This window comes from Nyctereutes procyonoides, unplaced genomic scaffold (genome assembly GCF_905146905.1).
Source record: "Nyctereutes procyonoides isolate TBG_1078 unplaced genomic scaffold, NYPRO_anot_genome, whole genome shotgun sequence".
Taxonomy (NCBI): Eukaryota; Metazoa; Chordata; class Mammalia; order Carnivora; family Canidae; genus Nyctereutes; species Nyctereutes procyonoides.
The window spans coordinates 119,775,027-119,801,968 of NW_026575125.1; the positions used below are offsets into that span (position 1 = coordinate 119,775,027).

The following is a 26,942-nucleotide window of genomic DNA, read 5'->3' on the forward strand; positions in this document are numbered from 1 at the left end:
CCAGGCAGTTAGGCTCTGATAAAACCCCAGCAGGTCAGGCGGTGGCCAGATAGTTTCTCTGGCGAGCAGACTTTAGGATGAGAATGGTCTGGTATATGTCACGATGGGTACCTTTTCCATTCCCCTGCTAGAAGCACGAGAGGCTGTTTCTTCAGTATGCACTGTAAGGACTTGGTAGAGTTCCTTAAGGTGAAGCTCACAGTAATGAGGGGCCGCCCCATGCCTGGGTCGCCCTCAGACCTGTCCCCACTGAGCCTCCAGCAGTTGGTCAACTACAATTCAAGGTTTCCCACCCTGTCACTGGTTCTCCTAGAGGTGTCTGCTTGTGGGTCAGTTGTGATGTGCGCTCTCTCTCTCTCTCTCTCTCTCTCTCTCTCTCTCTCTCTTTAAAAGATTGTACTTCTTGGGGGAGAGAGAGAGAGTAAAAGAGAGCATGAGTGGTGTGGCGGGGTGGAGGAAGAGGCAGGTTCCCCACCAAGCAGGGAGCCCGATGCAGGGCTTGATCCCAGGACACTGGGATCGAGACCCAAGCGGAAGGCAGAGACTTCACCAACTGAGCCACCCAGGCACTCCAGTTGTGATTCTCTTTATCTATGTGTCTCTTCCATTTGGGGGGCAGCGATTTGCCCCATAACCCCGGTTCTCTGACACTTCTAGCAAGGGTTTTTTATTTTGTTTGTTCGGCTTTTGGCTGATTGTTAGGGCAGAGTGACAACTTCCAATCTCTTATATGCTGAACTAGAACCTGGAAGTCCATTTTCTTTCTTTCTCTTTTTTACATCTGGTTTCTCTTAGCTGCTTATGCAACAAATATCCACCCTAGATTTTTTCCAATACGAATAACCTCATCATCTATTCATTTCTCCCAGTTTCTTTGTAGCTTCTTCCATGGAAAGAGAAAGATGTTCTCCTTGACTAGAGTAGAATGCTTATAATAAAGGAAGGGAATGCCCGAAAGACTCTTGAGATGATTAGGATCCTTGGGCTGTTTTGTTTTCCATTTAGGGGAGAGTGTCTGTGTCTTCCTCAGCCACATCTTGTCATTTTCAGGGCATTTGGAGAAAATGACTGAAACATCTGTGTGAAGCTTCTGGTGGTCCTCTCGGCATCACTGGGCTCTTAGCTCCTCTGCCCATGATAATTATTTTTCCTCAGGATTTTGGAAAACATCCTGTATCCATCCAGGTCTAAATCATCCTGGAATATTCTCTGTGTTAGTGTAAACATACAACACAACAGCATGTTCTCACTACATTTAGCATTGGTAGGCATTTTGAGGGTCGACTAGCTATTCTCTGGTCATTAGGGTCCTTTTTCAGCAGGTTCCTGGTTACTTTTTCATGTTGTTCCAGATAAACGTTAGAATTATTTACATTTCAAAAGAATATCCCGGGCAGCCCGAGTGGCTCCATGGCTTAGCTCCACCTTCGGCCCAGGGTGTGATCCTGGAGACCTGGGATGGAGTCCCATGTCGGGCTCCCTGCATGGAGCCTGCTTCTCCCTCTGCCTGTGTCTCTCCCTCTGTCTCTCTCTCTCTCTCGCGCGCGCGCTCATAAATAAATAAATAAATAAATAAATAAATAAATAAATAAATAATTTTAAACACAATATCCCAGGGGCACCTCAGTGGCTCAATTAATCATCTGTCTTAGGCCTCAGGTCATGATCTCAGGGTCCCAGATTGAGCCCCAAATCAGGCTCCCTGCTCAGCAGGGAGTAGGCTTCTCCTTCTCAGTCTGCTCCTTCCCTCTGATTGTGTTCTCTCTATAAATATCTCTCAAGGGGATCCGTGGGTGGCGCAGCGGTTTAGCACCTGCCTTTGGCCCAGGGCGCAATCCTGGAGACCTGGGATCGAATCCCACGTCGGGCTCTCGGTGCATGGAGCCTGCTTCTCCCTCTGCCTATGTCTCTGTCTGTCTGTCTCTGTCTCTCTCTCTCTCTCTCTCATAAATAAATAAATAATTAATTAATAAATAATTAATTAATTAAAAAAATAAATATCTCTCAAATAAATAAAGTCTTCTGTTAAGAAATAAAAAGAATATCCTCGATAAAGTTAGGACCAATCAATTTCATGATACTAATAGTCTGCATGTCAAAATATCACTCCAGAAGAAAAAAAAAAGAGAGAGAGAGAGAGAGAGAGAGAGAAATAACAAATAGGAAAAACACTTTTGCAATGTATGTCACTTCCAAAGAGCTAACATCCCTAACATATAAAAAAAAAATCTGCTAAATATTGATAGGAAATAAAAAAAAATGGGCAAAGGGATATTAGCAGATGGTTCACAGAAAAGGAAATGCAAATGGTCCTTAAACATATAAAACAGTGGGCAGCCTGGGTGGCTCAGCAGTTTAGCGCCGCCTTCAGCCCGGGGTGTGATCCTGGAGACCCGGGGTTGAGTCCCATGTCGGGCTCCCTGCATGGAGCCTGCTTCTCCCTCTGCCTGTGTCTCTGCCTGTGTGTGTGTCTCATGAATAAATAAATAAAATCTATTAAAAAACATAAAAAAGTGTTCAGGCTGAATCATAACAGAAATATAAAGCTGGGATCCCTGAGTGGCTCAGCCGTTTAGGGTCTGCCTTCGGCCTGGGGATGTGTACCTGGGGTCCCGGGATCGAGTCTCAAGTCGGGCTCCCTGCATGGAGCCTGCTTCTCCCTCTGCCTGTGTCTCTGCCTCTCTTGCTGTCTCTCTCTGTCTCTCATGAGTAAATAAATAAAATCTTTTAAAAAAAGAAATATAAATCTAAAATACATTGAGATACCAGTTCCCACCTACTGGATTGCCAAAATTCAAGTCTTGACAGTTTACTGCGGTGGCAAGACTGTGGAGATAGAGGCACTTTCACACATTGTGGGCATGCAAAGGCACTACATCTGTGGAGGAGTGTGTAGCAGTGTTTGTTGAATCTAACGTAGGATATTATCCCTTTGGCTAACAGGAATAGTCTTCTTTACGAGTATCGTTGTCTGTTGCTGCATAGCAAATTACTCCAAACGTTAGTAGCTTAAAGGAACAGACATTTGTTGTTTCTGAGAGTCAGGGTTCCAGGAGTGGCGTAGCCGGGGTAGTTAGCACAGGGTCTTTCGTGAGGTCACAGTGAAGTTGTCGGTCAGTGCTACAGTCACCTGAGGGCTGGGCTGGTCTAGCAAATCTGCTTCCGAAGTGGCTCACAGAAGCCACTCACATGGTTGTTGGCTGGCGGCTTCAGTTTCCTACCACCTGGATCTCCTCTCCTGAGGAGCTTCCCTGGTGAGAGTTAGCTAGGAGAAAGCAAGTGAAGCTGGAGAGCCTTTTATGGTCTACCTGCCAAATTTCCACGCGGTCACTTCTGTACTGTGGGTCTTTTCAAAGAACCAGCACTTGCTTCCACTGGCCCATTCTACATGGGTTCAGAACGCTTACTGCTTTTATTGTTGTTAGTTTTTCCCCCTTCTTTCTTTTGCATTTGTGTTGACGCTGTTGTTTTCCTACTTTCTTGAGTTAAATGCTTGGTTCATATATTTTCAATATTTCCTATGAATGAAATATTGAAGCTTGTCATTTGGCTAATGACTATTATTTTGACCAGCTCTTTGACCAGCATTTTTTATCTAGTGGCAGAGCTAAAGCAGATGTTGATGCAGGACCGCTTGGCTATGAAGAATTCATGGCGGGTGTGGAGGCTGGTGTTTGGAAGAACTGATGACCAGCATGATGAGCAGATTCCTCACCATGGTGACCAGGTACGTTGATAAGAACAGCCTGAGGAGGAAGGCCTGATGCTCTGGCACTTCTGACAGTCCCATGAAGAGGAATTCGGAGATGATGGTGGGGTTGCCTCTCGCCATGGCTTCTGGTTTCTGTAAATATATGTCGGAGGTACATCTGTCAATAAGAACAGAGGCAATCTGGGAAGGCATGCACAGCAACCTTCATCATTAGCTGAAAGGAAAGTTTGTGACGCTTTTGGAGAGATTCCCAACCTGGGGTAGTGAGGGCAAGAGAGAGTGAGGGCTGTACAGTCAGCACGGGTTTGTGGGGGCTGGTGAAACTCTCTTTGTAATTTCTCGCATTGCCAGGAGCAAAGAACCATGCACTGAAGAAGACAGAGAGAACAAAAGGAGCCCTGGGTGGCTCAGTGGGTTAAGTCTCTGATTCTTGGTTTTGATTCAGGTCATGATCTCAGGGTCCTGAGATCGAGCCCCAAGTGGGGCTCCACGCTCAGCTCAGAGTCTGTTGGATATTCTCTCTCTCCCTCTGCCCCTCTGGCTTATGATGTCCCTCTTTCTAAAATAAATAGGTCTTTTTTAAAGGCTATTTATTTATTTGACAGCACACACTGGAGGGGGAGTGGGAGAGGGCGAAGCAGGCTCCCAGCAGAGCAGGGAGCCCGATACAGGGCTCAATCCCAGAACCCCAGGATCATGACCTGAGCTGAAGGCAGACACCACCAATGAGCCACTCAGGTGCACCTCAAATAAATAATTTTTTTTTAAAGTAAGGGCAAGGATATAAGGAGAGGCAGCAAGAGCAGTGGAATTGACACTAATTGGATCCCACTTTGCTTTTTCTTCATCTCTGTAGGGTTCTGTGGGGTGACCACTAAAGATAAAACGGTATATGTGTGTGTGCCCTTGTGTGCACGCATATACCTAGACATTTATATTCATATGAATGTATTCATAGAAAGGTGCCTAGAAGAATATTCACCAAAATGTTAATTAACCAACAGTAGTTATCTCTAGGATGTTGAGATATTTAACTTGTGTGTGTGTGTGTGTTTTTTTTGACAAAAAACAGCTCAGTTTTCTAAACTGTGTTCCCTGGATGTTAACAAGTGATTCAAGAAGTTTCTGTGATATTTGCAGCCCAAGTGTCATTGGGAGCTCATACTTGAAGCCTTGTCAGACAAAAGGGCATATCTGGGAAGTTATGTCCTCATGTCTATGTCTCTCTCAAGTTCATGCCATGGGATCCACAAAGTTATGTGTCCATGTGGTGCGACTCCACCACACAGGCAAATCTATGCCCCTAAATCGGATCCATGTGAAATGGGAAAACATAATAAAATGTGATTTTAAGATATTGGCTCGTGAAAACACCTGGGTGACTCACCAGTTGAGTGTCTCCCCTCGGCTCAAGGCATGATCCCGGGGTCCTGGGATCGAGTCCCGCCTTGGGTTTCCTGCATGGAGCCTGCTTCTCCCTTTGCCTGTGTCTCTCCCTCTCTGTCTCTCATGAATAAATAAAATCCCTTAAAAAAAGAAAAAATAAGATATTGACTCACGAAAGACATTGTAAAAGATTTCAAGGATCTCCCATATAAATAAACCCCAGGTACAGATGCTTTTACAAATCATATCAATTCTTCAGACTGAATTTTTCAGATCAATTCTTCTGATTCTGCTAACATCTCGTCCCAATATTACAAGGTCAGAAGGGCGGAACAACATCTGGCAAGTTCATTTTCAAATCCCAGCATCCTCAAGACAGCATACTGAATCCCAAACTCAGAAACAACAGTACATATGCAAAATAATGAGGCAAAAATCCTGAATAATGTGCAAATTCTGTCTGAACATATGGTGAAAGGATCATCCTGCATGTGGAAACATAAAGATGGTCACTGCGATGACAGAAACCTGAGTCCGCGTCCCGACGCTGCTGAGCCTTGGTGGGGCAGCCTGGCGCCATCTGCACGGCAGAGGTGCCTGCTTGCCTGAGCACACGCCCTGCACCCTGTGTGCCAGGACTACCAGTGCTGCCCACTCTCCTGCCAGGCCTGCACCCCTCAGCCCCCAGGGGCTTGGCTCTGTCCGAGGGTGCAGGCTTCTGACCCACCATTCCTTGGGTGGCTCACTGTTCACCTCAGGGTGGGGCCCCAGGGCCTCCCCAGGGCTGCTCTCCGATGCCAGGTGCTCCCTACAGAGCTGGGCCCTGGAGGCCCCTGCAGCAGCCCCGCCCGCGGCCCCTCCGCACAGCCCCCTGGCGTCGAGACCCCGGAGTCCCTGCAGGGGACCACTGTCACCCGGGGACCCCGCCTCCCCCACACTCTGATGCTCGAGCCTGGCTTCTCTTCAGGGAGCCCCTCCCGCGCCTCCAGGGGCCTCCTGGTTCTGTCCGAGCACGTCTGGTCACGCGCCCCGCGTGCTGCGGCCCCTACAGCAAGAGACTCGGGAGACGGGGGATCTGGATTCCGCGCTCTTGCTCAGGGGGTGGAAGTGGCGCAGACCAGAGCCACCCAGTGACGCGGGGGGGTGGGGAGGTGGGGGCCAGAGGACCCGGGCGTCCCGGGCAGACCACCTGACCACGTGCCGGCTGAAGACAGACTCGGGTTAGGGTGCGCTGCTGAGACCCCCGTTTGTACACGTGCGCACACAGTATCCGTATTATTTCTGGGTAGGAGCCGCGCCTGCTAAAGTGCCTGTATAGACAACACACACGTTTTCCTTTGGAAGGAGGGCCCCCGCCCAGCGTGGAGACCCGACCCGGGGCCTGAACTCGTGACCCTGGGATCAAGGCTGGAGCAGAGAGCAAGCGCTGGATGCTCCCCTGACCGAGTCCCCCAGGCGCCCTGCCAGGAAACCATCTCTAGAGGTGCCCGTGGGGGGGGGGGATCAGGGCATATCGTCACTTCCGATGGCCTCGGGTAACCTAGAGCCTGGGAACCACTACTCCAGCCTCCACACGGTTGTCTCCGGACCCAGAAGGAACCTTCTGGCCCCCTCTCCAGCCTTGCTGGCGAGGCCCCTTAGCGCCTGGAGGCAGCGGGTGCGGATGTCAAGAAAACGCAGCTCGGACAAGGCTTCGGAGTCACTACCTGCAACGGCAGCTGGAGCTCCAGCGTCACCGCGTGTCTGACCTTAGTGCAAGAGCACCAACGCGCGGGGGCCCCACCTGTCATGAGAAAATCTGAGACCGTCGGGAAGACTGGGAGGACCCCAGAGCCCCCTGCAGTGCCCCCCCCACTGAGCCCCGAGCTTTCCTCCAGCATTCCTTTTTTTTTTTTAAAGATTTTATTTTTTTATTCATAGACACAGAGAGAGAGGGGCAGAGACAGAGACAGAGGGAGAAGCAGGCTCCACGCAGGGAGCCCGATGTGGGACTCGATCCTGGGTCTCCAGGATCACACCCCAGGCTGCAGGCGGCGCCAAACCGCTGCGCCACCGGGGCTGCCCTCCTCCAGCATTCCTGAAGAAACCAGTCTCCTCTGCTTGGGAGAGTTTCTCTGTCTCTCCTCTGTCCTCCTTCCTCTCCTCCTCCCTCCCTCCCTGCTCTTCCTCTCACTGGCCTCCTCCTCTCTCTCGGCTCTGTCCCTCCTTCCCCATCTCAACCCCGACTTTCCCTTCCACGTCCCTCAGACCCCTGCTCCAGACAGGACAGCCCACACCCCACAGCCTAAAGCAGCTGGAAGCACAAAGGTGCGAGATCAGAACCAAGTACGGGTTTAGAGGTTAGAGGACATTTCACCTCAGTGGGGAACCATGGATCACTCAATAAATGATGTTGAGACACCGGGCTAATCTCTGGAGTTGGATCCATGTCACCCTCACACCAAAAGAAAGTTCCAGCAGATTAAAATCTCAAAGTACCAGAGGGCGTTGCGAGGGAACAGGTCTATAGTGTCACGGGGGGTGGGGCTTCTCACAGGGCACAGAATCCAGAGATCACAGCGAAAGAAGGTGACCGCTTAAAGGCATCTGATTCTTTTAACCTATGCTTCCGTGCCTACGGACGATGAGCAAAGTGAAAGTGAAGCAACGAGGAGGAAAAGTATTTCCCAGTCATGACAGAGATTGGCTGTTCTGAGCACAAAAAGAACGCTTGCCGATCAGCGTGAGAAATGTGACCGTGCCAGATAGAAGACGGGCGGAGGATATGGAGTGTCCTCCGAAGAGATGCCACGGACCAAATGTCACGCACGTCACTGTCTAATCACAGGAGAGTCAAAGGCAAGTGGAGCGACACGGAGATACGGTTTTGCTCCTTCATGTGTTCGGTCTTACAAAGACGAACAAGGTCGAGCACATTCCACTTGAGGTGGGATTTAGGGGAATGGGCACTTTTATCCACGTCGGGAACGCTCTGGGGGGTGCAGTTTGGGCATAGGTGTCAGACACGGTATCCAGCACTGGGCTCCTTGCATGGAGCCTGCTTCTCTCATTCTGTGTCTCATAAATAAACAGAATCTTTATTTTTTAAATTTTTTATTTATTTATGATAGGCACAGAGAGGCAGAGAGGCAGAGACAGGCAGAGGGAGAAGCAGGCTCCATGCACCGGGAGCCCGACGTGGGATTCGATCCCAGGTCTCCAGGATCGCGCCCTGGGCCAAAGGCAGGCGCCAAACCGCTGCGCCACCCAGGGATCCCTAAACAGAATCTTTAAAAACAAATAACAAAAAAGTCTATCGGACAAAAACAAAGGCACCCCGCTACTCACCACAGCACTGTTTATGAGAAACTGTGAGGTCGGCAGAGAGGGCACTGGTTAAAGCGGCTGAGGAATGGGGGCGCCCGGGGGGCTCAGGGGGCTGGGCTTCCGACTCTGGATTTCAGCTCGGGCCACGATCCTGGGCTTGTGGGATGGAGCCCCGTGGTGGGCTCCGTGCGCAGTCGGCTTGGGGTTCTCGCTCTCTCCCTCGCCCTCTGCCCCTGCCTCCGCTCATGCGCGCTCTAAAGAAATAAACGGATAAAGAAAGTTTTTCAAACAGTAGCTGAAGGGATATGCCTGCGCGGACTGTTAGCCAGCCCCCCGTGGCCCACCCCGTATCCTGTCCCTTGGGGCGAAGGGACTTTAGAGGCCCCAACAGGTCGGGGAGGCCATCAAAATAAAGCTCCTCTGCAGGAGAGACGGCAGTGGGAGCAGCCGCAAGCCTGTGTCCTTCCTGGAGGGGGAGGCGGAGGGTCCCTGGAGGATGAAAGGTGAAGTGGGTGGAGCCCTGAGGCCCGGGGTCTGGTGTGCCCTCTATGTCCCCTGCACGATAGGTTCAATCGGATACACGGACTCTCAGTAAGATGACAGGCTTGCCAGAACCACCTCCCTATCCCACCCCCAGCCAAATAGCACTCATCTGTTAAATAAATGCTAAATAAATGTAATAATCTTTGGAAAAATTGAATTCTGAAGTCACAAAATACATATTGTGATACATTTAACAGAGAAGTACAAGTATGAAACAGATATCACAAGATGTAGTTGACTGCCAATGGCTGAACCTATTCAATTTTCATTTTCTTGTTTCCTAAATGGTCTCATCACGTTGTATGATCTGCCTATGTGAGTTCCTGAGCCTCCTTGCCTCCCTAGGGCATGGTGGCAACGCAGGACGGCGTGGCAGCTGAGCAGAAGCGCGCGCGGCCTTGGAGTTGGAGTCTGGTTGGCCGTGCGCGGCGCAGTGTCCAAGCGCTGCCTGCCTTCAGCTGCGGGGAGCAGCCAGGCGGGAGCTGCGGATGGGGCTCAGGAGCCGTCGGCCAAGGCCGCGGGCCCTGCACTGAGAGCCAGCGGGAAAGCGGGGGCGCAGCCGCAGCCAGGAGGCCCGGACCTTTGAGGGAGGCCTGGGCCCTTGCCAAGGCGCGGGGAGACCGTGTCCGGGGTGTGGGTCGGCTGTGTGCGCCCCCTTCAGGTGGCCTCGCACCCCCCCCCTCCCTGCCAGCCTCGCCTGCCTCACTGCAGCCCCTCAGCCAGGGCCCCGACAGCGCCCCCACCCCGTGCCTTGCCCCCTGCGGCTGCTCCTGCACTGCCCCGGCACCCTCGGCTCCTGCGCGTCCCCGGGAGAGGACACCGGCCATGGCTCGCGGCCGGGACCGCCGGCTCAGCTCCCCTGAAGGGCCTACCGCACCCAGCGCTCGCACGCCTAGCACGACGCTGCGGCAATGTGCGCTTCCAAACACTGGGGTCCCCCTGCAATTTCCGGCTGGAGGGACTGTAGGTGGCCCCCCCGCCTTCCTTGTTACCCCATCTTCCTCACAGAGGAAGACAGAGCGCCCAAGCAGGGGCGGAAGCGGACCCCCTGCTGAGCAGCAAATCCTAGGTGGGGCTTCATGCCAAGGCCACGCCCTGAGCCAAAGGCACAGGCTCAACCGACTGAGCCTCGCAGGCGCCCCTGTACTAACCCGTGTTAAGGAAGCGTCATTCATGCCAAGACTCACGCAAGAGCTGCACTGAGTCCTTACTCTAATCTGGCAAAAAGTCGAAGAGAACGTAAACGTTCAGTCAAGATAGTGCATGTTTCATGCACCCATTCAAGGTTTTCAAAGAGTTTTTACCGAGAAGTTTACGTTGGACGGAGACTCTCCGGGACCCGCACACAGTACACGCCGCGTATTCCTGTGGGCGTGGGTGTAGCGCCGTGGGTAAAACCAAGGGTGTAAAACCAAGGGCGCGTCCCAACAGGTCCGCAGCCGCCGATACTCAAGGACACAGCCCACAGGCTGCCGTTTCCCGAAACGGTCTTTTTAAAAGAGATTTACTTATTTGCGAGGGTCCGCGCCTGAGCAGAGAAGCTGAGACGCGGAGCTCCCGCGAAGGGGCACTGGACCCCGGGCCCAGGCAGCCGCTTCACCCATGGAGCCAGGCCCGCCCCGCCCCAGCTGCATCCCGTCACCTTCGGCTCCGGGGTGTCGGCCTCCCAGGGGCTCCTCCGCACCCTGAGGTCAAAGGGAGGTGTACCCGGAGGCGGGGCCGCGGCCCAAGGGACAGTGCGCGGATCTTAGCAAACATCACATTTATTTTCTGCAGTCACAAACACTGGGGCGCCCAACGAAACAAAGGGACCCCGGGGGCCACGAGGGCAGGACGAACAGAAGGCGGGGGGGGGGGTGCTGCTCTGGTAATGGCTGCCCCAGGAAAGGGCAGCAGGTGAGGCCCCTGCCCCGCGCTGGCTCAGCGGGTGGCGGGAGGCCCGAAGCGCTGCATGGTCCGCATCACCAGGGAAAGCTGGTCCAGAAAACTGATGATGGAGATTCGGAGGAGACGGGGGTTCGTAGCTCTCCAGCGGCTGGAAGCGCAGCAGACACGGCCTGTGGGACCTGGAGGCGCCGCCCCCCGCGCCCGGACACCCACTGGGCGCCCCCGGCCCAGGCCCGCACCGCAGCCCGTCCCCGGAAGAAGGCCGCACCCAGGCGGGGTGTCCCCGAGTCCAGCCGCGCGCCCGTCCTGGGGACCCGCCCCCCCCCCCCCCGCCCCTTCCCGCACTTACACCGCCAGGACGCTGCCTCTCACGGTGAGCTGCTTCTCGACGGCCCCTCCGTGGGGCTCGGCGTCGGGGGCCAGGGACCCGCAGGCGATCTCTGCCTCGGTGGCCGATGGGAAAGGCACGCAGAAGGCACTGGGGGCATTAGTCAAGGGACCTCCGGCAAGACCTGGCGCCCCGGGCCCTGCTCGGCCGCGACCCCTGTCCCGGGCCACCCCGCCCCCTCCTGCCCCGCCCCCCGCCACGCGATCGCCCCTCTCCCCTCCCCCCCGCAGCCTCCTCGTGGGCGTCCCACTCCCAACTCGGCCCCCCACGCGGCGCCCCTGCGCCCCCACGTGCTGTGCTGGCTCTCTCCGCGGCAGCCCCGGCCCGGCCCCCAGCCGCCCCCACGGCCGCCCCTCAGGCACCGCCGCTCCCCCAGCCGCCCCCCCCCGGCACCGCCGCCCCCCCAGCCGCCCCCCCCCCCCCGGCACCGCCGCTCCCCCAGCCGCCCCTCAGGCACCGCCGCTCCCCAGCCGCCCCCCCCCGCACCGCCGCCCCCCCGCCGCCCCTCCCGTCCGCCGCCCCCCAGCCGCCCCCCCGGCACCGCCGCCCCCCCACGGCCGCCCCTCAGGCACCGCCGCTCCCCCACGGCCGCCCCTCAGGCACCGCCGCCCCCCCGCCGCCCCTCAGGCACCGCCGCCCCCCCCCGCCGCCCCCCCCCGCACCGCCGCCCCCCCGCCGCCCCTCCCGTCCGCCGCCCCCCCACGGCCGCCCCTCAGGCACCGCCGCCCCCCCGCCGCCCCTCAGGCACCGCCGCCCCCCCCGCCGCCCCTCAGGCACCGCCGCCCCCCCCGCCGCCCCTCAGGCACCGCCACCCCCCCAGCCGCCCCTCCGTCCGCCGCCCCCCCCAACCGCCCCTCAGGCACCTCCGCCCCCCGTTCCCCGCTCAGGCTCCGCCGCCCCCCGCCGCCCCCCGCCGCCCCCCGGCCGGCTCGCGCAGGATACAACACGTAGGTGCGGCCGCCCGACCTTCCAGCCGTGGCGGCGGCGTCTCCGCCGGGCCTAGGGGCGTGCCGGGGCCGCGTGACAGGCGGGGCTCTGCCGAGGGCAGCAGCAGTCGCCTCGCCCGCCCCGCCGGGAGAGCCGGGGCCGTCCGCGCCATCGTCCGCGCCTTCCGCGCCGCCTCCCGCGCCTGCGTCTGCCGCCTGCATGGCCGCCGCGCCCCGCCTCTGACTCCGCCCCGAGCGAGCGCCGCCCGCCCGCCCTCGACGCTGCCGGCGACCGACTGAGGCGGCTCCGGAGCCCCGCCGCCGGCCCCGCCCCCAGCCCCGCCCCCGGCCCCGCCCCGCGCCTGCGCACACCGGCCCGGGGGGCTGCGGACGCGTGGCAGTTTCCCGCCAAACGGAGGCAGCGGGGGCCGCGGGGTCGCCGCGCTCCCTCGCGCAGCCCCGCCGCTTGCCGCTCGCCGCAGCCCCGGGGCGCCTGCCCTCCCCGCGGGGCTCGGGGCCCGTTGCCCCCCCGTCCCTTCCTGGGGTGCAGTGTCCCTAGACAAACGCTGTGCAGGGGGCTGGCAGGTGCCCCCCCGAGCGGTCGGAGGCCTTCTGGGCCCCCCCCCGGAGGCCCACGGTGACCTGCCAGCACGTTCAGGGCTCTGGGGTTTGTACGGACGCTCTACCCCCACCGGGGCCCGAACCTCAGCGCCCCCAGGCCAAGGGTCGCAAGCGACCGCCCCCCCCCCACCTGCCAGCCGCCTGCGCGCCCCTGCCCGGCAAAACGGGTGTGTAAGGGGACACGAAACGGCCCTGGCGGAGTGTCGCGTCCGTTTTCTGTGTTCCCCCTTGGGGAATCCGGACGGGGGACACGCAGCGGACCTGTGTCATCCTGCTGGATGGCCCCCTCCACACAGCCTGGACGGCGACCGCTTCCACCCCTCTCCATTGCAAGCCCCAAGTGGAAGCCACGATCTTTCCCTCAGTTCCTTCAACAGCTTCCTGACTGCTTTTCTACTATTTTTGCTCCTCTACAGCCTATTTTCTACACAACAGAATTGCCTCTTAATTTTTTTAAAAGATTTTATTTATTTATTCATAGAGACACAGAGAGAGAGAAGGGCAGAGACACAGGCAGAGGGAGAAGCAGGCCCCACGCAGGGAGCCCGACGTGGGATTCGATCCCAGGTCTCCAGGATTGCGCCCTGGGCCAAAGGCAGGTGCTAAACCGCTGCGCCACCCACGGATCCCCTTGAGAGATATTTATAGAGAGAACACAATCAGAGGGAAGGAGCAGACTGAGAAGGAGAAGCCTACTCCCTGCTGAGCAGGGAGCCTGATTTGGGGCTCAATCTGGGACCCTGAGATCATGACCTGAGGCCTAAGACAGATGATTAATTGAGCCACTGAGGTGCCCCTGGGATATTGTGTTTAAAATTATTTATTTATTTATTTATTTATTTATTTATTTATTTATTTATGAGCGCGCGCGCGCGAGAGAGAGAGAGACAGAGGGAGAGACACAGGCAGAGGGAGAAGCAGGCTCCATGCAGGGAGCCCGACATGGGACTCCATCCCAGGTCTCCAGGATCACACCCTGGGCCGAAGGTGGAGCTAAGCCATGGAGCCACTCGGGCTGCCCGGGATATTCTTTTGAAATGTAAATAATTCTAACGTTTATCTGGAACAACATGAAAAAGTAACCAGGAACCTGCTGAAAAAGGACCCTAATGACCAGAGAATAGCTAGTCGACCCTCAAAATGCCTACCAATGCTAAATGTAGTGAGAACATGCTGTTGTGTTGTATGTTTACACTAACACAGAGAATATTCCAGGATGATTTAGACCTGGATGGATACAGGATGTTTTCCAAAATCCTGAGGAAAAATAATTATCATGGGCAGAGGAGCTAAGAGCCCAGTGATGCCGAGAGGACCACCAGAAGCTTCACACAGATGTTTCAGTCATTTTCTCCAAATGCCCTGAAAATGACAAGATGTGGCTGAGGAAGACACAGACACTCTCCCCTAAATGGAAAACAAAACAGCCCAAGGATCCTAATCATCTCAAGAGTCTTTCGGGCATTCCCTTCCTTTATTATAAGCATTCTACTCTAGTCAAGGAGAACATCTTTCTCTTTCCATGGAAGAAGCTACAAAGAAACTGGGAGAAATGAATAGATGATGAGGTTATTCGTATTGGAAAAAATCTAGGGTGGATATTTGTTGCATAAGCAGCTAAGAGAAACCAGATGTAAAAAAGAGAAAGAAAGAAAATGGACTTCCAGGTTCTAGTTCAGCATATAAGAGATTGGAAGTTGTCACTCTGCCCTAACAATCAGCCAAAAGCCGAACAAACAAAATAAAAAACCCTTGCTAGAAGTGTCAGAGAACCGGGGTTATGGGGCAAATCGCTGCCCCCCAAATGGAAGAGACACATAGATAAAGAGAATCACAACTGGAGTGCCTGGGTGGCTCAGTTGGTGAAGTCTCTGCCTTCCGCTTGGGTCTCGATCCCAGTGTCCTGGGATCAAGCCCTGCATCGGGCTCCCTGCTTGGTGGGGAACCTGCCTCTTCCTCCACCCCGCCACACCACTCATGCTCTCTTTTACTCTCTCTCTCTCCCCCAAGAAGTACAATCTTTTAAAGAGAGAGAGAGAGAGAGAGAGAGAGAGAGAGAGAGAGCGCACATCACAACTGACCCACAAGCAGACACCTCTATGAGAACCAGTGACAGGGTGGGAAACCTTGAATTGTAGTTGACCAACTGCTGGAGGCTCAGTGGGGACAGGTCTGAGGGCGACCCAGGCATGGGGCGGCCCCTCATTACTGTGAGCTTCACCTTAAGGAACTCTACCAAGTCCTTACAGTGCATACTGAAGAAACAGCCTCTCGTGCTTCTAGCAGGGGAATGGAAAAGGTACCCATCGTGACATATACCAGACCATTCTCATCCTAAAGTCTGCTCGCCAGAGAAACTATCTGGCCACCGCCTGACCTGCTGGGGTTTTATCAGAGCCTAACTGCCTGGGGAAGGGAAATACACAACTCCAGCCCTCTGCAGCCAATCCTGACCCACCTAAAAGAGGGAGGACTGAGATGCAGGCATGAAGTCTGCAGCCCCAGGTCACAGGCTCACCAGAGACGGGCCTCATCATATTATTACAGAATGCTTCCCCGACCCCACTCGCATCGCTAAAGGCCTATTTACCACAGTTCCGTTTACCCAGTAAAGCACGTCCAACTACCAAGAAAAACTTAGAAGGTGTGCTAAAGGGCAGAAAACAGTTTGAAGAGGCACAGCAAGTATCAGAATCAGATTCAGATAGAAGAGAAATGGTGGGATTGTCAGACTAACAAAATAACCATGATTAATATGCTCAGGGTTCTAGCGGAAGTGTACAACGTGCAGGAACAAATGGGTAAAGTGAGCAAAGAGATGGAAAATCTAAGCAAGAGTAAAAGAAAATGCTAGAGATAGAAACCACTGTAATAGAAATGAAGAATGTATTTGATGGGCTCAATAGTAGGCTGGACATTGCTGAGGAAAGAATCTCCTTAGTTTATTTATTTTTAAAAGATTTTATTTATTTACTCATGAGAGACACACACAGAGAGAGAGAGAGAGGCAGAGACACAGGCAGAGGGAGGAGCAGGCTCCACGCAGGGAGCCCGACTTGGGACTGGACCCCGGGACCCCAGGATCACGCCCTGGACCGATGGCGGCGCTAAACCGCTGAGCCACCCTGGCTGCCCGAATCCCTTGAGTTGAAATATATGCAGTGAAAACCTTCAAAACTGAACAAGGAAAGAGAAAAGAACGTATAAAACATAGAACACGATATCCACGGACTGTGGGACAGCCACAAAAAGTGTAACATCTTTCTAATGGGAGTGCCAGAGGAGACAAGAGAGAAGGAACCAAAGAAATATCTGAAGCAATAAAAACTGATAATTTTCCAAAATTCATGTGAGATACCAAACCACAGATTCAGGAAGCTCAGAAAATATCAAGTAGGATAATCCCCCAAAACATTGTATCTAGGCATAACATATTTGAACTGCAGAAAAAGATAAAGAAAACGTCAATAAAGAAGCCAGAGAACAATACAACTTCTCTATAGAGGAGTAAAAAATAAGAATTACATCCAACTTCTCCTCAAAACCAGAGAAATAAAGAGAAAGTAGACTGAAATATTTAAAGTATTCAGGGGCAACCCCCGCCCCCACCAATCTAGAATTCTACATCCTACAAAAGTGTCCTTCAAAACCGAAAGGAAATACTTTCTCGGACAAAGAAAAGTTGAGTGAACCAGTAAACGTACCCTTGCAAGAAATGTTAAAGGTTCTTCAGAGAGAAGGAAAATGGTCAGAAACTCAGATCAACATACAGAAAGGAAGAGCATTGAGAGAAGGATAGGTGAAGGGACAATAAAAAACTTTTCCTTTTTTAAAAAGATATTTTAAAGTTCTTTTTTTTTAAGATTTTATTTATTCACGAGAGACACACAGAGAGAGGCAGAGACACAGGCAGAGGGAAAGCAGGCTCCCCTCGGGGGGCCCGATGCGGGACTCGATCCTAGGACCACGGGATCACCACGCTAGCCAAAGGCAGACGCTCAGCCGCTGAACCACCCAGCTGTCCCCGAAAAACTTTTCCTTATTTTTTAATTACTCTAACAGATGTGTGTTCAGAATCTTACCAGCAGTAGTACATTTGACGATTCTAGCTTATGTATATGTGACATGAATAACACCACGGAGGCAAGAGATGGGAGGCAGGAATTAGAATTACTTTCTTCTAAAGTACTTACACTACCAGCGAAGGGATACTGTGTTCTTTGAAACCGGACTTGCAGGGAGGCCTGGGTGTCTCAGTGCTTGAGCATCGACCTGCCTTTGGCTCAGATCATGACCCCGGAGTCCTGGAAGCGAGTCCCGCATCAGGCTCCCTGCAGGGAGCCTGCTTCTCCCTCTGCCTGTGTGTCTGCCTCTGGGTCTCTGATGAATAAACAAAATCTTAAAAAAAAAAAAAGAAAGAAAGCGGACTTGGAATAGTTGCAAGTGTATATGGAAAACTCTGGGGAAACCATTAAAACTAAAGATTAATAACAACATTATTACTATGCTAAGAAAGGAAAGTAGAATCATGTAAAAAGATAAAACCACAAAAGAGAGAAAAGGACTGGAAGACAAAATTATGAACAGAGAATAAAGGTAACCAGTAGAAAGCAGTAACAAACATGGTAAATATTATTGCAACTACACGAATAGTCCCTTCAAACATCAATAGTCTAACTACACCAGTGAAAAGACAGAGATCGTCAGAATGGCTAAAAACCTGAAATCCAACTGTGTTGTCGACAAGAAACTAATTCTAAATATAAAGACGTGTAGACAAAAGCTAACGGGGTGGAGAAAGTTATAGCAGGCTAACGCTCAGCGAAAGGTTGCTGGAGTGGCTACATTAATTTCGTATCAGGGAAATTATAAGGAATAAAGAGAAGTATCACATAATGATAAAGGGGTCATTTCACAAAAAAAGCCGTCATGACGTTTAATGCGTACGTACCTACCCACAGAGTGTCAAAATACATGCGGCCAGAGCTGATAGAATTGCAAGGAGAAACAGATGGCTTCGCTATTACAGGTGGTGCTATAGGCTGGGTATGTGTGTCCCCCTAAAACTTGTATGGTGGGGGGATCCCTGGGTGGCGCAGCGGTTTGGCGCCTGCCTTTGGCCCAGGGCGCGATCCTGGAGACCCGGGATCGAGTCCCATGTCGGGCTCCCGGTGCATGGAGCCTGCTTCTCCCTCTGCCTGCGTCTCTGCCTCTCTCTCTTTCTCTCTCTGTGACTATCATGAATAAATAAAAATTAAAAAAAAAACCTTGTATGGTGAAATATAATCCCCAACGTGATAATACTTGGAAGTGGGGCTTTGGGGAGGTGATTAAATCACGAGGGGAGAGCCCCCCCAAGAAAGGCATTAGTGCCCTTACAAAGGAGGCCCCAGAGAGCTCCTTTGTCCTCTTTCACCATGGGGAGACACAGCAAAAAGACAGCCAGCTATGAACCAGGAGGTGGGAGTTCACCAGACCCCACGTTTTCAGCAGCTGGATTGTAAACTTGCCAGCCTCTAGAACTGTGGGAAATAAATGCTTGTTGTTTGTAAGCTACCCCGTCTCCGGTGTGTTTGTTATACCAGCTGAAATGGACTAGGGTACTTGGGGATTTCATCACCCACCTATCAGAAATGGGCAGATCCAGGAGGCAGAAAAGTAGTGAGGACATAGTTAAATCCAACAGCAACGTCAATCAACTCTAAATGACATGCAGAAGCTCCTTTGTACAGCAACAGCAGAGCACACAGTCTTTTCAAGTTCGCATGGAACATTCATCAGGATTAGTCACCTTAGGGCTGCCCGGGCGGGTCAGCGGTTGAGCGTCTGCCTGTGGCTCAGGGCGTGATCCCAGGGTGGTGGGATCGAGTCCCGCATCGGGCTCCTTGCATGAAGCCTGCTTCTCCCTCCGCCTCTGCTTCCTCTCTCTGTGTGTCTCTCATGGATAAATAATTTAAAAAAAAAGACCCACGGTATAGATATAAAAAAAGGAAAACACAAATAGACAACATTACGAACGATAATACCTTTTTAGCAATAATCGCACCTTGAATAAACCTCATTGGCTACGATCTGCCACTGCGCAAAGCTTATCGATAAGAATACCTAACAACAGACTTAAATAAATGGAGGAGGGGCGCCTGGATGGCTTAGTCATTTGGGTGTCCAACTCTTGGTTTCGGCCGGGGTCCCGATCTCGGGGTCATGGGATCGACCCCTGCATTGAGCCCCATGCTTCTGAGAGTCTGCTCGAGATGCTCTCCCTCTCCTTCCGCACTTCTCGCTGTTCACTTGCGCTCTCTCTACATAAAAATAATACCTTATGTATATGATATATATATGGAGGAAAATGTTAAAATCCACAAAAATGCTCCGTATGGTTTTATGACATTGTCATAAAATTAAAAAGTGATGGACAGTTTTCCCAAAAAGAATGAAACAGGTTTCACTCAAGGAGAGAAAACCAAATAGACTCCTCGAAAAGAAAGATGAAATAGAATCAAAGATCCGCTTTGCCAGAAGGCGGTAGGCGCAGCTCATTCCATCAACCCTTTAAGCAAACAATTGGTCCTCTGCTATTTAAACAGTTGCAGATGATTAAAAAAAAAGCTTCTCAACGCGTCCTAGAAGGTCAGCACTACCACCGCCATACCAAAGCCTGAGTGCAAGGTGGTACACAAAGAGAAAAATTTTAATTTTACTTTTTTAAGATTCTTATTTCTTTATTCATGAGAGACAGAGAGAGAGAGAGAGAGAGAGAGAGGCAGAGACACAGGCAGAGGGAGAAGCAGGCTCCCTGCAGGGAGCCCGATGCAGAATTCGATCCCGGGTCTCCAGGATCACTCCCTGGGCTGAAGGCGGCGCCAAACCGCTGAGCCACTCAGGGATCCCCAAGAAAAATGTTTAAAGTGATAAGGACACCCCTTTTAAAATAATCTGGGCAACTTTGTACATGTTGAATCACTAGAGGCATCCTAGTAAGATCAGGAATAAGACAGGGGTCCCCGCTACCACAAGGGTCATTTAACAGTGTGTCAAAATGCTAGCCAATAGGAAAGCAGCAGAGAGAGGTAGCAGTTATCAGTATAGGAAAGGAAGGGTCAAAAAGTATCATTATTTGTAAATGTGACTGTCTTTCTAGAAAATTCTGAAGAATCAACTGAATCCTGGTGCTAAGAGGAACATACCGAAAATTCATCAAAATAAGTGATACAAGGGTGCCTGGGTGGCTCAGTCGGTGAAGCTTCTGCCTTCGGCTTGACTTGTGGTCCTGGAGTCTGGGGATCAGGCCCATTTAGGACTACCTGCTCAGCGCGTGTGTGTGCGTGTGTGTGCGTGTGTGTGTGTGTGTGTGTGTGTGTGTGACTGCCTCTCCCTCTGCCACTTCTGCCGCTCGTGCTGTATCTCAAATGAATAAATAAATAAAATCTTTAAAAAAAGAAATAATATGGGGCACCTCGGTGGTCAGGGATAGAGCGTCTGCCTCTGGCTGAGGTCGTGATCCCAGGGTCCTGGGATCGAGTCCCACATCGGGCTCCGCACACGGAGCCTGCTTCTCCCTCTGCCTGTGTCTCTGCCTCTATCTGTGTCTCTCATAGATAAATACATAAAATTTTTTTTTACCAAAGTAAAATAATTTAAACAGAGAGGTATTGAGGGACAAATCAACATGCAGATTACAATTCAGGAGACAATAGAAAGTTCACAAACATACCTCGTCCAGAAGACCAAATCAGCAGGCAGATGTCCTCTCACACGTGATGCTGAGGAAAAAAGAAAAATCACGTCAGCTTTTCACAGCAAAATTATTCTTAGACGGATAAGAAGAGGTAAATATAAAACATGAAACTTTTTAAAGATATTCTATTGACAATATACACTCAAGATGAAGGGAAACCTCTGCACCAAACAGGCAACGGAAGGGATCACACATGAAACCTGGTGTGTACTGACCTATGAATAACGAGGCAACGGAAGAAACATCTGCCACCCGTATAGCAAAACACTAATATCCTATTAATCGTAAAAGCTCATTATAAAAGGTTAAAATGTGCAACCCATTAGGATATGAAAACAAAATGAACCAAAAAGATGACAAGACAATTCTCAGAGAGGGAGAAACAGAGTGACTTAGTGGTCAAATATGAAAAAACTCGGACCGGTTAATAAAGAAACGTGCATCGAAAGAAACCACCACGTTCCCTGATCCAAACAGCAGGGCGATACGGGGAGTTCCGACCCCGTGGGAGGAGGTCGACCCATACACCTTCCGGCCCACACTGGCCAAAATCCTAGAGCCTTCGTGCTGAGGGACCCGTCCTAAAGCCTCTGGGATAAACTCGCGCACATGTGATCTGTGTTCTACAAACACACACATGTTCGTAGTGACAGATGATGTCACCGTCATAGAGGAATGTAAACTGAGCCGCCCCGCAGCACCGGGTCTGCGGTCGCCGCACCCCCACAGCGCCACTGCCCCACGGGGTGGTCACGAACCCCAAGTGGGTATTGAGCACACTCAATGGGGGGAGGTGTAGGTGTCAAGTGCACGCGGAATTTGGAAAACACAGCGGCTAGAATGCAAACTACCTCGTTAGTACTCTTACTGACTATACACGGCGCAACGATCATATCTGGGATAGGAGTGGGTTCGGTAAAACCGATTGAAATCATTTTGTCCAAGTCTTTTTTTTTTTTTTTGGCTCCCTTAGTAAGTTCCCAAAGTGTTTCTGCTGCACGTTTTCTTGGTAATTTCATTCCTGAGTGTGTCATGGGCTTTACCGTCCCGGGAAACAGTGCTTTGCTGACCCTTACTTGTTACCCTCGGGCCCCGCGCTCGCTGGGGAGGCTGTTTCTCCCCCTTCCTCTGCCTTTCTCCCTGCTCATGCGCTCTCTCTCTCTCTCTCGCCCTCTCTCGAATAAATAAATAAAAGAAAATCATAAAATAACAACAACAAACCAGTCTTTACTGTTTTACAGTTTCCCTTTCCTAGCGGCAGTGTTGGTAATTTATGCCTCCGCAGGAAGACAGACCTTTGACCATTCCCCAAATGGTCTGACATGCGGTCGAGTAACTACTGTCTGATTCCACACAAGTTCCTCTAAGTCTGTGCTCGTCCACTGACTTTCTTGCGTTGTTGCGTGTGTTGGGGCTTTCTCCCCTTTTGGATGAGTATCTTAGCGGACCGATCACTTTTTTTTTTTTTTAAGAACCACATCTCAAATTTATCAGTTGTGTTATTTTTCTGATTGACTGACTCCTGCATTTATATTGCATGTTTCCTTCACTAGTTATTCTTAGGCTTATTTCTGGTCTGTGTCCTCATGAATTGCAGTGGATACTTTATTCATTTTCATATTTTCTGGCTCATTCACACAAGTAGGTAAGGCTATACATGTTCTTCCTGTTTTTTTTTTCTTAAGATTTCATTTATTTCTTCATGAGAGACAAAGAGAGAGGCAGAGACACAGGCAGAGGGAGAAGCAGGCCCCCTGCGGGGAGCCCGACGCGGAACTCGATCCCGGGGCCCAAGGATCACGCCCTGCACCGAAGACAGACGCTCAACCGCTGAGCCACCCAGGCGTCCCTCTTTGTACGTTTACATACACTTATCCCTCGATGACATGATGAAGTGGCTCTAAATGACACTTAAATTCTTCCACCCAGCTCCAAAATATGAGGCAGTCAGGATATCCATAATACGCTCCACAGTCTTTCCACCTTCCCCTCTCAATGAGCTTGATGATGTTGTTTCCACATCCTCGGGCAAAGTAACATTGACGTTCTCCTTTATGAGTATAATTCCTACGCCTTTACCACTTTTACTCTCAATACACTTCTTTTGGTGGCGTAACATTCATATAGAAAAGTGCACAAACCCTATACGTACAGCTCTACATATCGCCACAGAACCTCCGCAGCAATCAAGAAACCAAACCATTCGAATCAATAACCAGTACCCCAGGACTCACCTGCGCCCCTTCCCCAGTAACTGCTCCCTCTCTGCTCCCAGAAGTGGCCAACCTGGCTCTTAAGGACACCGGGCAGGTATTTTTGCTTCTTTTTGAAGGTTATGAAAATGCAGTTATACAGGATGGTCTCCTTAGTGCCTGGTCTCCTCTGCTCATGATACGTCTCTAAGACACATGTTTCCCGCTGGACATAGCTCGGGTTTTTACGTTTTCATTCATGTATGATATTCCATCATATGACTACACCACAGCTTTTTCCATCCACTCCAGTGCTTCTGGAGTTTTCATGTTTGTGACTATTTTAAGTAATGTCACTACGAATTTCATGTTTGAGAAATGTCATACACATGCACATACGACCAGAGATGCAGTTCTCGTGAGACCGATGGAGGAGCTTTCAGGTGATTTTGCTCATGACTTCGCTGGAACCACAAGATGCCCCTATGACACATTTACCCAGCGCTCTAAATTACAGCACATCACACGGTTAGGGAATGAAGAACATTACTCTACCACGTAGCAGAGGATACGGCCAAAAATGTGAAGATAGGTGGCTGCAGAGGTCATGCCCAGAATCAAACACAAGTCCCGAGTCCTCGTGGGAAGGTAGGGTTCGTTAGCCAGGACATCGGCAGTCGTGTCAGAAGGGTCCACCCCGACCCAGAGCTGTGACTGGAGCAAAAGGGTAAAATTAAGAGTCAGAAGCCAGGGTGAAACCAATCTGGAAAGAGTAAGTAAAGAACAGTAGGGAAATTATTTGGGTTACTCAGCTGAGAAGAAACAGAAAGCTGGCCTTGACCTCGCTTATTATGGAATACTAAATTTCCAAGAGAATCAGAGGTGTTTCAATCGGGGGGGGGGGGTGGAGGATTCAAAGCATACAATTAAGTAGATAATATGAAACCATGAAAATGAACACACCGATGGAGAACTCTTAGGTATACTACAAAAGCCACAAGCCATGAATAACGAATAAAAGTATGCAGTATTTGACTATATTCAAATGATAAATCTGTGGCAACATATATCAGGGAAAAAAAAAAAAAAACAACCCAAAACGGGAATGACTGAAAAAGTTATGGTGTGATCAACAACTGAACGGAGCATGATATAAAAAATCCAGAATCCCTGCCTCCCCCCCAAATCAGATCTCCCTCTCATTGCAGAAAAATGTTGGATTCTGGGCCGCCTTGGGGGCTCAGTGGTTGAGCGTCTGCCTTTGGCTCAGGTCTTGATCCCCGGGTCCTGGGATGAGGTCCCACATCGCGATCCTCGATCCCCGCGGGGAGCCTGCTTCTCCCTCTCTATGCCTCTGCCTTTCTCCCTGTGTCTCTCAGGAAGAAATAAAATATTTGAGAAAAGAAAACCATTAGTCACGTTCTACACCATAAGACACAAGTTAAAATTTGAAAGAATAGAAACTGGGGATACCGGGGGGGCGGGGGGCGGATTGGGGCCAGCGGTTCAGCGCCTGCCTTCAGCCCGAGGCGTGATGCTGGAGTCCCGGGATCGAGTCCCACATCGGGCTCCCTGCATGGACCCTGCTTCTCCCTCTGCCTGTGTCTCCACCCACCTCTCTTTCTCTCTCTGTATCTCTCATGAATAATTTAAAATCTTTAAAAAATAAAAAAAAATAAGAGAATAAAAGCCATATTGTATGTGCCCTCAGAACATAACAGAATTAAACTACAAGTCAATACAAAAAGACAACAGTAAGGTCCCATTATACTTGGAGATTTAATGGCATTGAAAAAACACAGGGCTCGAAAAAAAATCTCAAAAGAAATGCCGAGGTATTTTTATCTCAATGAAAATAAAAATACGACTTACCAAAGTCTGTGGGACGCAGCAAAATCGATGCCTAGAGAAAAACTGAAGACATGCATTAAAAAGAAACATCTAAGATCAATCTAAGTTTCCTCCTTAGGAAAGTAGGAAGAGGAGAGCAAATTATTCGTGTACAGATTTGTCTATTTATTTACTCATGATAGTCACACAGAGCGAGCGAGAGAGGGGCAGAGTCACAGGCAGAGGGAGAAGCAGGCTCCATGCCGGGAGCCCGACGTGGGACTCGATCCCGGGACTCCAGGATCGCGCCCTGGGCCGAAGGCGGGCGACAAACCGCTGAGGCACCCGGGGATCCCCAAGAAGAGCAATTTAAATCCAAAGTAGGCAGAAGACAAGAATGTTAAGAATTAGAGCAGAGCTCAATGAAATTGAAAACAGAAAAGAGGAAAATCAAAAGCTGGTACAAAAGATCAGTAAAGCCAGGCAAATAAGCCTCAGGAGAGGCAAACGAAGAAAAAAAAAAAAAAAAAACGCTAAGTCTCTAGGTAGGCTATCAAAGATTTTTTAAAAAGACACAAATTATTACCACTATGAGAAATGAAAGACTTCCACATTGTGAAGCTGCCGCTGCTGCCCCACGAGGTGCGGGGGGTGGGGGTGGGCGGACAAGGTGAACACCTTCTCTGACCCCCTCTTGGAGCCCTTCAAGCCCCCCAGTGCCTGGTAGCCCGGCTGCCAGCCCCAGTCGCTGCCATGTCACACACCCCCCTCCACAACCCCCTGGGGCAGAGTTTGCACAAAGTCCCCCCATAGTATAAGGGGAGCCATGTGAGGGGCGGGGGCGACGGTGAGGAGGTCTGTTCCGCCCGGTGGGGCTGGGGGGGGGGTGTGGCTGCCCCCCACCTCTCCCTGCCTCTCGCCTCTCAATAAGATGATCTTCAGCCACAAAAAATTAAAAATAAAAATGATTTTTAACACGCATACATGATTGTTTATTAATATGGCTTGTTTTTATATATTGCTAACGCATAATTATATAACATAAAAACAAACAGATTAATCATCTTAAGATATTTAACTACACAGACCCTTTAAAGCAAGAGGAATCATCGTGTCGCGGGGCTTTAATGTGCATAAACGCGACAGGTGAGAGAGCTGCGTTGAATGAATGACGGGAAAAGGAGTCGAACGGGACAATATACAATATGCGAGGGGACAACACAAAGAGTACATCTAAGTCAATACGTAGAAAAAAATGCAGTGAATATAAATTAGCATGGAAATATGTGTGTGAATACACGTACAATGTTCTTGGTGTACATAAAGTATTCCAACGAAATACTTAGGAGGATCACGTTGGCTACAAAAAGCAAGAGCTAACTCCGTTGTGCCTACAGGAGAATGCGTACGGCACACCATAGAACCTACAGTCATTACAAGGATAGTAACCCAATCCCACCAACGATTCTATCTGACAGCCTAGGCGAAGTGGACTGAATTCCTCAAAGACACGACGTGCTAAGAGCCACACAAGACGACGCAGCAAAGGTGCAAAGGCCGAGATGTATTAAGGATATTGAGTCAGTAATGAAAACCCTTCCGAAGGAGAACACCCACGGCCAGGACAGTTCCACCGGAAAATCATACCAAATACGGAAGGAAGAAATTATTCCGATTCTCTACAATCTCTTCCAGAACATAGAAGCGCAGGAAATACTTCCGAAGCCACTCTACGAGGCCAGCGTTACCCTAACACCAAAACCAAACGGACACAGTGTAAGAAAACTACAGACCGCTGTCTCTCGCCAACACACATGCAAAATCCTCAAGAAAATATTATCGAATCAAGGGGGAATCCCCGGGTGGCTCAGAGGTTTGGCACCAGCCTTCGGCCCAGGGCGTGACCCTGGAGCCCCGGGATCCAGTCCCAGGTCGGGCGCCCTGCATGGAGCCTGCTTCTCCCCCTGCCTGTGTCTCTGCTTTCCTCTCACTCTCTCTGTGTCTCTCATGAATAAATAGAAATCTTTAGGAAAGAGAAACTATTATCAAATCAAATCCAGTAACATATCTGAGGAACTATACATCACTACGAAGCGAAATTTATCCCGTGCGTGCAGGGATGGCTCAACAGGTGAAGATCAGTTAACACCATCTATCACATCAATAGGCTAAAAAAGACAAATTATATAATCCGATCAAGATACCAGGAAAGGGGCTTGGCATAGTTCAACCCCTACTCACGCCTGAGACATGCTCTGCAAACTAGGACTAGAAGGTAACTTCCTAAGCTCGATAAGGAACATCTGTAAAGCAATCTACGGTTAACATCCTACTGAATGGTGAGAAATTAAAAGCTTCCCGTTAAGATCAAGAACTTGCAAAGGAAAAAAAAAAAAAAAAAAGATCAAGAAGT

General features: G+C 51.0%; 1 protein-coding gene and 1 long non-coding RNA gene across 2 annotated transcripts; both read right to left on the bottom strand.

Annotated features, from left to right (window-relative positions):
• Positions 1-451: 451 nt before the first annotated feature.
• On the bottom strand, positions 452-8,652 carry LOC129517503 (uncharacterized). Its single transcript, XR_008666066.1, has 3 exons — positions 8,426-8,652; positions 5,100-5,238; positions 452-3,844 (listed from the first exon to the last, which is right to left on the bottom strand). It is a non-coding gene; the product is annotated as an uncharacterized LOC129517503 (long non-coding RNA).
• A 2,042-nt stretch (positions 8,653-10,694) lies between these two features.
• Positions 10,695-12,407, bottom strand: LOC129517544 (EKC/KEOPS complex subunit LAGE3-like). Its single transcript, XM_055337430.1, has 3 exons — positions 12,165-12,407; positions 11,184-11,312; positions 10,695-10,982 (listed from the first exon to the last, which is right to left on the bottom strand). The coding sequence occupies exons 1-3, from the start codon at positions 12,368-12,370 to the stop codon at positions 10,868-10,870; spliced, it is 450 nt and encodes a 149-aa protein (XP_055193405.1). The 5' UTR covers positions 12,371-12,407; the 3' UTR covers positions 10,695-10,867.
• Between the last annotated feature and the right edge of the window lie 14,535 nt (positions 12,408-26,942).

Coding starts and splice junctions, on each gene's coding strand:
- LOC129517544 (XM_055337430.1), bottom strand. CDS start 12,370: ATGCAGGCGGCAGACGCAGGCGCGGGAGGCGGCGCGGAAGGCGCGGAC. Junction 11,313..12,164: donor GGCGGCCGCACCTACGTGTT/GTATCCTGCGCG, acceptor TAATGCCCCCAG/TGCCTTCTGCGTGCCTTTCC. Junction 10,983..11,183: donor AGAGGCAGCGTCCTGGCGGT/GTAAGTGCGGGA, acceptor CTGCGCTTCCAG/CCGCTGGAGAGCTACGAACC.